Below are 13,146 nucleotides of genomic sequence, written 5' to 3'. Positions count from 1 at the left end.
AGTCGACAACTCAACTCTAAATTGGTTCTGCATCAAAAATGGAGATATCAATTTGTTCACATTACTGAGCAATTTTTTCATACTTCCCCTTGAATCTTTTATCAAAAACTACAAATCTTAACCGATTTCCCTGTGGAATGTGAATTTTATTATTATTTGGTCTCTTATTTGATTCTGCATTAAAAGTGGAATATTATTACTTTTTCATCACTGTTCATTTATTCCATAATTTTAATAATAAATAACAATATTAATTTCAATAATCTCTCTTTTTCTAATTCTCTTTTTATTATCTATTAAGGGAGCTTTAATTTCTATTTAAAACAAGAAAATAAAGAAATCTACAGCTTTTTATATTTGCTCTACATACTGTTATTGTAGAAAGCAGCCAAGTTCGATCAGATTGGCTTGAACTTGACTTACTTTCAATGGTTTTAATCTTAAGAGCTAGAAATATAATTTATCCATTGGGAATATGGCAATACCTTGGGGACCCTTACGAAGCGGTACCTAGGGCGCTATGAAAACGAAGTGTTACGAAACAAAACGAAGCTGAAAAAAATGAAAAGTATGTGCCTTGAAATGGAGCACTTGAAAGACGTCAAAGTATTGGGGGCACTTCTAACGATTGTGCGATGTTACGACAGCGATAAGGTTGCTGGACACACGAGTTAACTACATACATGCTATATAATGCATATACATATATTTTGTAGTATATGTAGTATTAAATTTATAATTAAGATAGTGCTCAGCCATATACAAAGCGTTATTTATGGGACTGGGAAGCTAAACAATCCTAAGATTAACTATGGTTCGCAACTAAAGAAAAGAAAATGAAAACGAGAATGAGAACAAGAACAAGAAGAAGAAGAAGAGCAAGTATAACAGGTAGTCCCGATATGACATAAAAAGGTGTGTGTGTGTGTGCGTGTGTGTGTATTTGTATTGTAGAGCAAGTTCTATAAGTTTTATATGAGGGCAAAAGGGAAAATCCATTGATTGAGCATTTAAAATGTATCTATCGCCTTGAAATTGTGTAGGTAAAAGATACAGGTAGTAGAGACCGCAGCAGGTAAGGTTCAAAAAGAAAGAAGAAAATAGTCTTCTGTCAATTTTTGTAATTGCTGGAAATTATCAGAGACGCGTCAGGTAAATAAAGCATTTGAAGACAAACATTTGAAGTAAAATGCAGTGAAAGCAGTGCGATAAAACCAAAATTTGTTGTCTTCTTCGACGTTTTTGTATCTGAAGACAACATGCAGCTAACAGATACAAGCCAATGTGTGTGTGTGTGTGTATGTATATGTGTATCTGTCAGTAACTTGTTTCTTTGTGCATTATTCAGGGATCCAACTTCATTCCACACTCAATTGACGAGTTCCGAGAACTCTTCGTATTCGTCTTCGTCTGCCATCCACGTCTTCGTCTGCGTCTTCATCTTCATCTGCCGCTTCGCTTGTTCGAGAGTTACATAAATATGCAACAACAACAACAACAAACATACAAAGCTATAGCTACAGATACATTTACAGATACAGATACAGATACATTGGCGAGGTATGCAATGGCATTGCATGTACGAGTTTCTTGCGCCTCTTCTGCGTCTTCTTCTTCTTCTTCTTCATTTTCTGATACTGGGTGCCAGCTTAGGTGCAGTTTATGCTTGCAGCGTTGCCAGACTGTTGCACAAGCACACCTGCCTTTAGTAATATGCTTATAATTTATCTTTTTTGCTTGATTAAGAGTTTTTAAATTCAATTCTTGAATTAAAGTTTGGGATTGAATCAATTAAAGCCCTTAAAAATATGAACAAAGTTTTTGGTTAATTTCAAGGCTGGATAACAGTCGCTTCGTTAGCTTAACTATGGATAGTTCGATCAAGTAACCGTTGGAACCAAGTTTTTGAAGCGAAACTTAGTTTAACACTATGCCAAAACTATATTTATTTTTTATTTATATTATAATATTTTTTATGAATTTTTAAAAATTTTGTATAAAAAATAACTATTTTTTTTTAAGAATCTTATTGAAAATTGTAATACTATTATTTTTTTAAAATTAGTATTAAGAAAAAGAAAAACTATTTCAAATTTTAAATGAGTATGTGGTACAAAAATGTATATCAAAATTGTTTATATTGCATTACATATTATTATATTTACATATTATTGTTTTTCATGAATTAAAAAAAAATTTTTTTTAAAAATAACAAATTTTTTTAAGAATCTTAGTAAAAATTGTAATATTATTATTTTTTGTTTATATTACCTAATTTCTAACAAAGTTTTATACAGCACATTGCCAAACTGATTTTAATTTAGTTTATAAAAAATTTAAAAAATACACCAACCTCAAAATTATGCTTAAAAATTGCACACCGCGCTGCCAGACTGATCATAAAGTGAGTTAACGACTTGACGGCATTGCCAGATAGAAAAATGCAACCGCAAATGCAACGGCAAAGTCAGGCTTAAATCAGTTTGTATGTATGCGTGTGTGCGTGTTTGTGTTAGCCAAGTCCAAATACAGCAAGTTGGCCCAAAGATAAAATGGCGACACTTTTAATGTGGCATCACTAAGTCACATGCTGCTGCCGCTGCCCCCTCCCCCCTCCCCCACAATCGTTCAACCAGCCAAATAGCACTTGACCCCCGCTGTTGTCTTCACTTGTCCCATTCGTGTTGTGTGTGTGTGTGTGTGTGTGTTGCCAACTCGCTTGAGGATTGAACTCGGCTGCTGCGTCCACTAAATCATGTTTATGGGCAACAGTTTGCGCTCTCGCAGCATAAGAAATAACAACAACAACAACAATACAATCCAAACAGGTCTGACTGCAGACACAAAGGCAAAGCGCGGTATTTGTATGCCTGACTGCTGTGTTTATGTGTGTGTGCGCGTGTTTCCCACTCAACAAGATCCACCCCAAAAAAAAAGTAAGTTTACCTGAGCCACACACAAACAACTCAACACTTGCGCTCTCACGCGCGCGCTCTCTCTCTTGCTCTGCTGCTGCCTACGCTTAAGCTATGCAGCACAAAACAACTCAAAGCGCGCTCTGGCAAATTTGGCGTGTGTGTGCTCTCGCTCTCTCTCTCTCTTTTGCTTGCCCGTTACTCCAAAGTTTGGGCTCAGTTTGAATTTTCTATTCGAAGAGTGCGCTGCTGTCTGCGCTGCTGTGACGGGCATTTAAATATATACAGAACCATACATAACAACAACTACACACACAGTTGTTGTTTTTGTTGTAACATTTCTTTTTTTTTCGTTCAACAACAACAACAACACACACTAAGCAGCCAGTTGTTGTTGTTCTCCTTTTTTTTTTTTTGTTTGTCATCTTATGTTGTGAGTGCAAGTAAGTGAGTGTGTGTGTGTGTGTGTCTGTGTTTCGATTCACATCGTTTCGTTTCGTTACACTGAGAGCACGCCGACTCAATACAACACTGAGGGGATTTGTTCAGTTCGGATCAGTACAGAACGAAGAGCTGCGGCGGCAGAGCCAAAAGAGCCAAGAGCCAAAAGCCAGAGTTGTTACCTCTCTGCATTTTTTCGGTGTGTGTTGTTGCATATTTGGCCAGCTGCTGATGCTGCTGCATTAACGAGGCAGAAACTCAAGCGTTATGTTGGACAAGTGACGTGTGGAACAATTTACGAAAATTAATAGCAATAAACTCCAACAAAAAAAAAAAGAAAACACTTCAAAAAAAAAAACTCACATTAAAAAATTTGAATTAAAAAAAAAAGAAGAGTTTAAAAAATAAAGTGCCAAAATGTTTGATGTATTTGGCTCCGTTAAGGGGCTATTGAAAATCGATCAGGTGTGCATCGATAACAATGTATTCCGTATGCATTATAAGGCGACCGTTATCATCCTAATCGCCTTCTCGCTATTGGTGACATCCCGTCAATATATCGGTGATCCGATCGATTGTATTGTCGATGAAATACCGTTGGGTGTGATGGATACATATTGCTGGATATATTCAACATTTACCGTACCGGAACGTCTGACCGGAGTGACAGGACGGGATGTGGTACAACCGGGCGTGGGATCCCATGTGGATGGACAGGATAAAGTCAAATACCACAAGTATTATCAGTGGGTGTGCTTTGTGCTATTCTTCCAGGCCATATTGTTCTATGTGCCGCGTTATCTGTGGAAATCGTGGGAAGGTGGACGCCTCAAAATGCTCGTCATGGATCTCAATAGTCCCATTGTGAATGATGAGTGTAAAAACGATCGCAAAAAGATACTCGTCGATTATTTCATCGGCAATCTGAATCGTCATAATTTTTATGCCTTTCGTTTCTTCGTCTGCGAAGCCTTGAATTTTGTGAATGTCATTGGACAAATCTATTTTGTGGATTTCTTTCTGGATGGCGAATTCAGTACGTATGGCAGTGATGTTCTCAAGTTCACCGAAATGGAACCCGACGATCGCATCGATCCCATGGCCAAGGTCTTTCCCAAAGTCACCAAATGTACATTCCACAAATACGGTCCATCTGGTTCGGTACAGACCTTCGATGGTCTCTGCGTGCTCCCACTCAATATTGTGAATGAGAAGATCTATGTGTTCCTTTGGTTCTGGTTCATCATACTCAGCATATTGTCGGGCATTTCACTGGTCTATCGCATTGCCGTTGTTGTTGGCCCCAAGTTGCGTCATTTGCTGTTGCGCGCCCGTTCGCGTCTGGCCGAAAGCGATGAGGTCGAAACGGTGGCCAACAAATGCAACATTGGCGATTGGTTCCTGCTCTATCAGCTGGGCAAGAATATCGATCCTCTCATCTACAAGGAGGTGATATCGGATCTGTCCCGCGAAATGGGCGGCGATGGACAAAGTGCACATAAGCAACCCTTTGAGGCCTAAGTGACGTTGGAGATTGAGACACTGGAGGCATGGAGTATGGATGAATGGAGTATGGACGAATGGATGTTGGATGACTGGAAGACTGGAAGGGAACGAGATGGAACGGAAGATGTCGGGAGTCGCACCTAGAAACACTTTTATTCTAGGCTTGGCAGCGTGCCAACAACGGTAAGTTCAATTCCCCTCCCCCCACACACACTCTCCCCACACTCCACAATTCCGCTCTTCAACATATACATAGTAACACATACATATGCACATACCACATACATTAATATACACATACACTGATAAAAAAAGAACAGGTTTTAAAAGCAAGTTTATTGATTTACAATTTTTATTTTTTGTTAATAAGATAACTTTAAAAAAACTCGAAAAAATACACATTATAGCTTTTAAGATATTTTCGTAATTTAAAATTTATCTTATTTTAAAATAAGACAACTTTAAAGAAATCCAACAAAAATCACAATATTTTTAATCAACATCAAGATAACTTAAAAAAACACAAAACACAATCGTACAAACAAGATGATTTCACTTATTTTTATTTGAAAATAAGATAACTTTAAAGAAATCCAACAAAACTCACATTATTTTTAATCAACATGTTTTTGCTTATTTTAAATATCTCGCAATTTACATTTTATCTTAATTTTAATAAGATAACTTAAAAAAACACAAAACCCGCTATTAACAATTTATCTTATAATAATAATAAAAATAAAATAATAATAATAATAAAATAATTAATAAAAAAACACAAATTTCGCAATCTATAGGTTCTTTCTTATCATAATAAAATCATAATTTTAAGACCAATAGTCTTAAAATTCATTTGTTTCTTACAATCAATAATATTGCTTTACAATTTGTATTTTTTTTTAAAGATAATTAAAAAAAAACAACAACAAAAATCACAATCTTACAATCAAATTATTTTCGCTTATTTTAAAAATCTCGCAATTTACAATTAATATTATTTTTAAAAAGATAACTTAAAAAACCCCAAAAATAATCAAGATGCTTTCGCTTATTTCAAGAAAATCGCAAATTTTAGTCGAATAGTCCAACAAATCATAGTATTTTGCTTTCCAAACTTAAAAATGTTGTCATAAAAATGCGCGATTAAAAACTTTTTTTTATCAGTGTACGCTAACCACTTGTGGAGTTCTAAAGAGAGCGTCAGTGAGAGAGCGAGAGAGTTTTGGCATGCAAAAGACATTAAGCTTAAAAGTGAATTATTAAAACGCAGCTCATTGAAGTTAACAACAAATTATTTGCTGTGCCATGTAAATTATACATGCTTTAATTATTGAAAAATTAATTTTATTTACTTGCAAACTGCAACGCACAAGCGCAACAAACTATAAACAACAATAATTAATAAAAATCACGAAAAATATGCGCACACACACACACAAACAATAAATGCTCTGAAAATTTTCATATAAAAGTTGCGCTCTCTCTCTTGCTCTCTCTCTGGAACAGAGACCACGCGCTTTTTACAGTCGCCACAGCAGCTTAAGCTTTCGGAGAGCAAGTGCAAAAGAGTGAGTGAGCGAGAGGGAGAGAACGCATACTCACTGCTGGTCTTACGCGCTCATTTAAGCGTAACGCAAGCAGCTTCAATCGTTGACTTTGCTTTGTTACGTTATGTCTGTGTGTGTGTGTGACTGCGACTGCGACTGCGGCGCATGCGTAGCGCAGACGTCGACGCGTCGTCTCTTTAAGAGCTCAGCTTGTCTCTATACATATGTATGTCTGTCTCGCTTGCACGCCAAGCTACATTCCAGAGTTTTATTTTCGACTTCTCTTTTCTGGTTGTAGTTGTAGTTGGGTTAGCTGAAGTTGCCCAAGCTGTTGAATCTGCATGCAAACTGGTTTGACCAGCAACAAGAATAACAACAAGAACAATAGCAACAACAACAGCAACAACAACAGCAACAACAACATAGACCGGCACAAGTTCAGGGAGATTGCGAGGGCGCATTGCCAACAAGACAAATTCAGTGACCAGCAGAAATCGTCGACATAATTAAGAGAAATTTTCTAAAGAGTTACAGTGGCACACAGCTTATTTGACCCACTATGTTTTGTTTTTAATACATTATTCAATTACAATATACAGTCATATATGCAAAAAATAAAATAAAAAACATTTCTTATTGCTGAATTAAATTGTCTCAGCTATGTTGTGTGCAAAATTCAGCCTTCTAGGTCTTATGGTTTGGTCTCCACAGTGATCAGTCAGTGAGTGAGTCAGGACAAAGAGTTTTATGTACATAGATTTCATATTTCGAAAGATAGACAGTGGCTCACAGCTTATTTGACCCACTGCGTTTTAAGTTCTGTTTTGTTTTCAAAGCTTAATTAAGATACAATATACATGTATTATAAATTAAATGAAATACTTTGATTAAGTTTGACTAATAATTTTTTAATCTTAAAATTATTTTAATTTAAATTTTGTTTAAACCTCATTTCTATTAAAAGATAAATTCATTGAAAATGTGAAGTATGTAAGAGTAGTGGGTCGAATTGGCTGTGAGCCACTGTAGTTTAGAGTTCTTCGCACCTAAAACAATCATTAAAATTAAAAACTATGCTGCTTACTGTGAAACATACAAATATTACAGGGTATTTGCTAGCAAATAACTTTAAAATGAGCATGTAACAATATAAATTAGGCTATTTCAAGCGCATAAACTGTGTTTACAATTCCAAAAGATATAAAGATCAGTTTTTAATGCCCTGTAAACAAAATAATGTATGCCTAAAAGTTAGTAAAAAAAAAAACAACATATTCAATACAGCCTATAAAAAAGTTATAAAATTCTTTTTAATAGCATTTTTACAAACATTTAGAGTCTGTTTTATCTACTGTAAGCTATAAACATTATTTTGCAAGTGTAAAGTAGTAGTATAAAATATGTAAGTAGCATTTTCGATCATAAAGAGCAGACAAAACATGTTTGTACTTAGTTTTCTTTATACCCTGTAAAATTAAAATTGTGCATACATATGAATAAAACGAAAAACAGCTCTAAAAATGAAAATATTTTTGATTTAATACCCTGTAAATAGAAACTAAGCAATGGTTAGACAGCTATTAGTACTTTAAAGCTTTTATAGTATCTTAAATTAATTGAATACATCAAATTACAGGGTAGCTGCAGTCGACTTCTACTTAAATGTTAATTTTCATGTCCGAAATTTGTATTTTTTTTATTTTCATTTGATTGCTTATCAGCTGTAGAAACTTGCTCAAGTGTCAGCATATTTAACATGTCTACGTCTCGGTCTTTTCCTTCCTCTCCCTCTGTCTCTCTCTCTTGCTCTCTTCCTTTTGCTTGTGGTTGTTGCTGTGCGTACATACAATGCCAATTAGAAGTTAGGCAACATGTTGTTGCCCGTCCTCCGTCCGTCGGGTTTCTTGACGTGCCAGTTTCTTATCTTATCAAGACCTCGCTTCTCCCTTCTTTCTTTGAACTCTTCTTCCTCATGTTATATGCCTTCCCCGCCTCTGCTGTGTAACAACACTCTAAATAGACTTTGATAAGACACTACGAAAAAGATGCTGATGGGCTTTTCCTTTTTGATGCCGCATGTGGCAACAAGTGATAAAGTGTTGTTATTAACACACATTCATTTCAGATCACACGATCAAATTGCACTTGTCGCACACACACACACACACAATTGCAGCTGTGTACTTAATTTGCAATTAAAGTAAGAGAAAGACACAAGTTTAACATATTTGACTAGCAAATACCCTGTAAAACATAATTTTTAACCTCATCTGTGTGCTATTCTTGCTCTTACACAGAACAAAAAAACATTTTAAAATCAAATAAATTCTTGATTTTAGCATGTATTTTTAAAGTATGTATACAGGATATTATTATAAAATTAAGATTATATGCGCATAAAATGGCAAGCACTCAAAACTAATAAAGTTAAAGGAGCCTATGAAAATATAGCTGTGAAAAATCGTGCTTAAATTAAGTATTTTGTAATTGGCTCATACACTGAAAAAAAGGCCAACTTCTAAAATCAAGAACATTCATCTTAAATATTTTGTTCTTAAAATAAGATTATTTTAAGACCAAATTACTAAAACTAAGATTATTAATATAAAATATCTTAAAATCTTAATATAAGAATAAAAATCTTAAATTGTTAGGAAAGTATAAATAGGTACTATTTCGTATCAAGCAAATGATGGCACCGTGGCGCTCTGGTTAGAGAGGCCGCTTAAGTTGTGAAGCAGTAGGCGGCGGTTCGAATCCCACTCGTAACAAATTAAAATACCATTTATAAAATTACTAAAGCAGAATAAAATATAAATAAATCAAAATTAAAAAATAAAAAAAATATAAATATAAAAAAAGTTTTCATTTATTTAATTTTTGATTTTAATTTTAAGAACATTTATTCTTAAAATAAGAACTTGGTCTTATTTAAAATGTTCTTAAAATCAAGATGTGTTCTCTTAATCCAAGAATTTGATGTTCTCGACGCATTTTTTAGACCAAAAGTCTTAGTTCTGAGACCAAAATCTTGATTTTAGAACATTTTTTTTATCAGTGTATAAACTCATGTAAGCCATCATAACTTTTTTATTTATCATGCAATCTTGCTGAAATTTTCAGAATTTTGAGTTGACATCTTTATATTTAATTAGGCTTAAACTGAGAGCCTTAGCGATATAAACAGCGTTCATATTTTAAATATAAATTTTAAAAAATCTTAAGAAAAAACCATAGAATGTTTATATTTTGTTATGATAGAAGCTAAATAGTAAATTTCTTATAGCATAAAGATACAGCAAGTTGTTTATAAAATATATTTAATGTTAATTTACTATTTTTGGTAGTCTTTGCGACACCGTGAGTCACTTTTTAAAGGGTATAGCTTAAACAGAACAGACAATTTGTTTGTTTCGCAGAGATCAACCTCGCTATAATCAAACTTTACACACAGATCTAGACACACACACACCCACACACACATACACACACACACACATGCAAGCACACTCGAACTGTGACCGCCAATTTGAGGTATCAATGAATGAAACTGCCCTCGTTTCTGCCTTCGTGTCGTGTTTAGTACACAAAACTGTCCCATAGATCAGCAGCAGATGAACAAAACTGAATGTGAGAAATGTGCAAATACGTTGATGAATATGAATGTGAGTGTGGGTGTGAATGTGAGTATAAGTGTGAGTATAAGTGTGAGTACTCGTTCCATGAATGAGAAAAGTCAGCCTTCAAAAAGCGTTGCTACACGCGAAAAACGAAAATGAAAACGTTAATGAAAAGCATTCGATTGGTTAATGTTGTTGTTAATATCTATATAGTTATTGTTGTTGTTGTTGTTGTAGTAGTACTTGTTGTTGTTGTTGTGAAATAGGCACGCACAATGTGTAGTTATGTGCCGACAATCAACAGCAGAAGACGATTGTCGTATTTGCTCATTTTTATAGCATTTTTTTAATTGCATTAATTACTTTCAATTAGCCAAAGACAACAGCAACAACAACAACCACAACAAGAACAACGAAAACATAGCCAAGTTAATTGCCATTATTAATTGTGTCAAAGTTTAGCGCGAAATCTAACAAAAATTGAGATAGAAATTGAAACGGCAGCCAAAGAAAGCAAATTACGTATACGTAATATAAAGCATACGCCACGTGGGTTGAGACAGCAAAATGAAGATAAATTAAATAAATTTACAACACTTAAAGTGTTACAAAAATTATATATAAATAATATATGCATTTATAATTTACATTTTATAAAAGAATACAAATTATAAGCGTTTTATTTATGTATCAAACTTCTTTAAAAAAATATTTTAAAATTCTTAAAAATAATTTTATTAATTTTTAAGCAATTTGGTTGACTATAACATAAAGCTGTCATAGGAATTATACAACGACAAAGCAGTTTATAATTAATTTAAATTTTATTTTTTAAATTGCATTAATCATAATTAAATTTGAATTTTTAAACTTTTAAACTGCTTAAAAACAAATAACTACATATTTACGATATCTAAGCTTTGAGTTTCTTAATCATTTTTGTTGAATTAATCATAAAATGTGAATGTGTCATGTGCTTAAACAGAAATTCATGAATCGTTTGCTTAATAAGCTCAATTGAAGATCTTTTAATAATATATTTGATACATTTTTCTCTCTTTGCAGTTGCACGCAGCCGTAATGGAAGACGGGAAATGAGTAGAAGTAGAATGTAGGATGGAAAGATCGAGGGGGGCGTGGCCTTTTGAGCTAATGACGAGCTAATTGAACACACATATCAACGAATTCCATGGTAAACGCTTCTGTTTTCTGTGTTTTGACTGATTGCAAAACACTTGAAAACATTTTCGAAATGCAACTACAACAATACTAGCCACACACACACCTATACACACATAAATACATACACCCCACCAGGCCCTGGACTGGCAGCTGTCAAGAAAAGAAAAGAAATGAAACGATAACAAAAAAATCGCCAACGACAATCATAAAACAGGCTGCAAAAATGGGAAACAGGAACTAAAACAAACAATAAGAGACAACATTTTAAATAAAAGCGTTAAGAGACAACAATAAGAATTTGATAAAAGACAACAACAACAACAACAGTTAAAAGACAACAATAAGAATATGATAAATATTTTTTTATAAAGCATACAAACATATACTATATATATATATACATAAACAGAAGATGCAGCTGCAGATACACATACAATTGTATCTAGATACATTTATATACTATATATATTTATAATGCAAATGCCACATGCGATTAATATTTATTTAAGAGTTGTGATCATTGATTAAGCAGTTTATAAACCACATTTATAAACAAATTAAATAATTAAAAAATTTAACAAAAAATATATTAAAACAAAACAAACAAAAACAAACACAACAACAGCAACAATAACAATAACAATACAATTTAAATATTTTACTTTATTTCAATTATACAAGCATAATTAATTAATTAAATATTGTAAACAATTTTTGTAATTTTACAATTTTCGCCAGCAATTTAGTTCATTTTTTTTTGTACTTTTCAATTTTGTCATATTTTTTTAGCATTTATTTGTTTAGTTCTTAGGCATTTTAGTTTAGCGCAATTTTTTTTTTAAATAAACAAAAACTACTTGAAATATTTTAATAATAATAATAAAAATATTTATAAATTTTAACTGTGCAAAAATATGTATTTTTTGTACAAATAATAACTTTTAGCTATACAAAATGAAAGACTCAAAAGCAATATCTAAAAATAAAAAAGACATTAAAAAATAAAATGCTTAAATCGATTTTGAAAATGAATAAAAATATATATATATAACTTTCTATATATTTGAAAGTGTATGTAAGTGCGCATATTTACAAGCCAGCTTGATCTAAGTATATATAAATATATATATTTTTTAATCGATTTATCGATTTACCGATTTACCGATTGCTAAGATCTTAAGATTTTAAAATCCATAATATTTTTAAAAAACGATTTTTGAATAAAGAACCACAATATTACGAAAAAAGACAACAGAAACAAACAAGAAAATCATAAATCTAATTGCGTTTTCTTTTGGTTATCTTATCTCTTCCCCTTATTCTTCTTCCTATCTTTCTTGGGAATTGTTTCTCTCTATTTTTATTTCCCTCGGTTGCACATGCGCAAACAACAAGCGAACCCAAAACTAAAAGTGAACTCTGGAATGAACTCAAACTAAGAGTCATAAAGCGTAGCAGAGAAAAAATAATGCTTGCAGATGCCGAATTTTGAATACCCTAAAATGTTAGGTCTAGAAACAAGAAATCGGAAAATTACGAAAATTAAAAATTAAAGTTGAATATGATGAATAAAATAGTTTCATATTTTTGGAAGACAATTCTCCTATCAAAATATTCCTTAAAAATTCTTGGACAGCAATAATTTGTATCTATGTACATAATTTAAAATCATTCTCAAATCAAAATATTATTCCTTTAAAATTCTTGAACAACAATAATTTGTATCTACATAATTTAAAATCATTTTTAAAAAAATATTTATAGAATTTTCAGCTTACATAAAGTCTCAACATAAATCCAAACTGGAAACAATTCATTTAAAAAATGAATGAAATATATTTAAAGAAAAGTTTTAAGGCTTACAACACTGCCCATTGTTAGGGTATTAAAATTATGTAAAAAGTCATAAATCTCAAAACAAACAATACCTCCACT

The 13,146-nt window shown here is 32.7% G+C and overlaps 1 protein-coding gene across 1 annotated transcript; it reads left to right on the top strand.

Moving 5' to 3' along the window:
• The first annotated feature begins 3,330 nt into the window (after positions 1-3,330).
• LOC117782264 (innexin inx2) lies at positions 3,331-11,382 on the top strand. The gene is made up of 2 exons (XM_034619318.1): positions 3,331-5,045; positions 11,095-11,382. Exon 1 carries the CDS (start codon positions 3,774-3,776, stop codon positions 4,875-4,877), a length of 1,104 nt encoding a protein of 367 aa, XP_034475209.1. The 5' UTR covers positions 3,331-3,773; the 3' UTR covers positions 4,878-5,045; positions 11,095-11,382.
• The last annotated feature ends 1,764 nt before the right edge of the window (positions 11,383-13,146 follow it).

The sequence above is a fragment of the Drosophila innubila genome, chromosome X (assembly GCF_004354385.1).
Source record: "Drosophila innubila isolate TH190305 chromosome X, UK_Dinn_1.0, whole genome shotgun sequence".
Taxonomy (NCBI): domain Eukaryota; kingdom Metazoa; phylum Arthropoda; class Insecta; order Diptera; family Drosophilidae; genus Drosophila; species Drosophila innubila.
Note: the sequence above shows the minus strand (reverse complement) of the source record. Positions and strands in the feature narration are given on the sequence as shown.

Excerpts from the sequence above, each read along its gene's own strand:
- LOC117782264 (XM_034619318.1), top strand. The coding sequence starts at position 3,774 with ATGTTTGATGTATTTGGCTCCGTTAAGGGGCTATTGAAAATCGATCAG.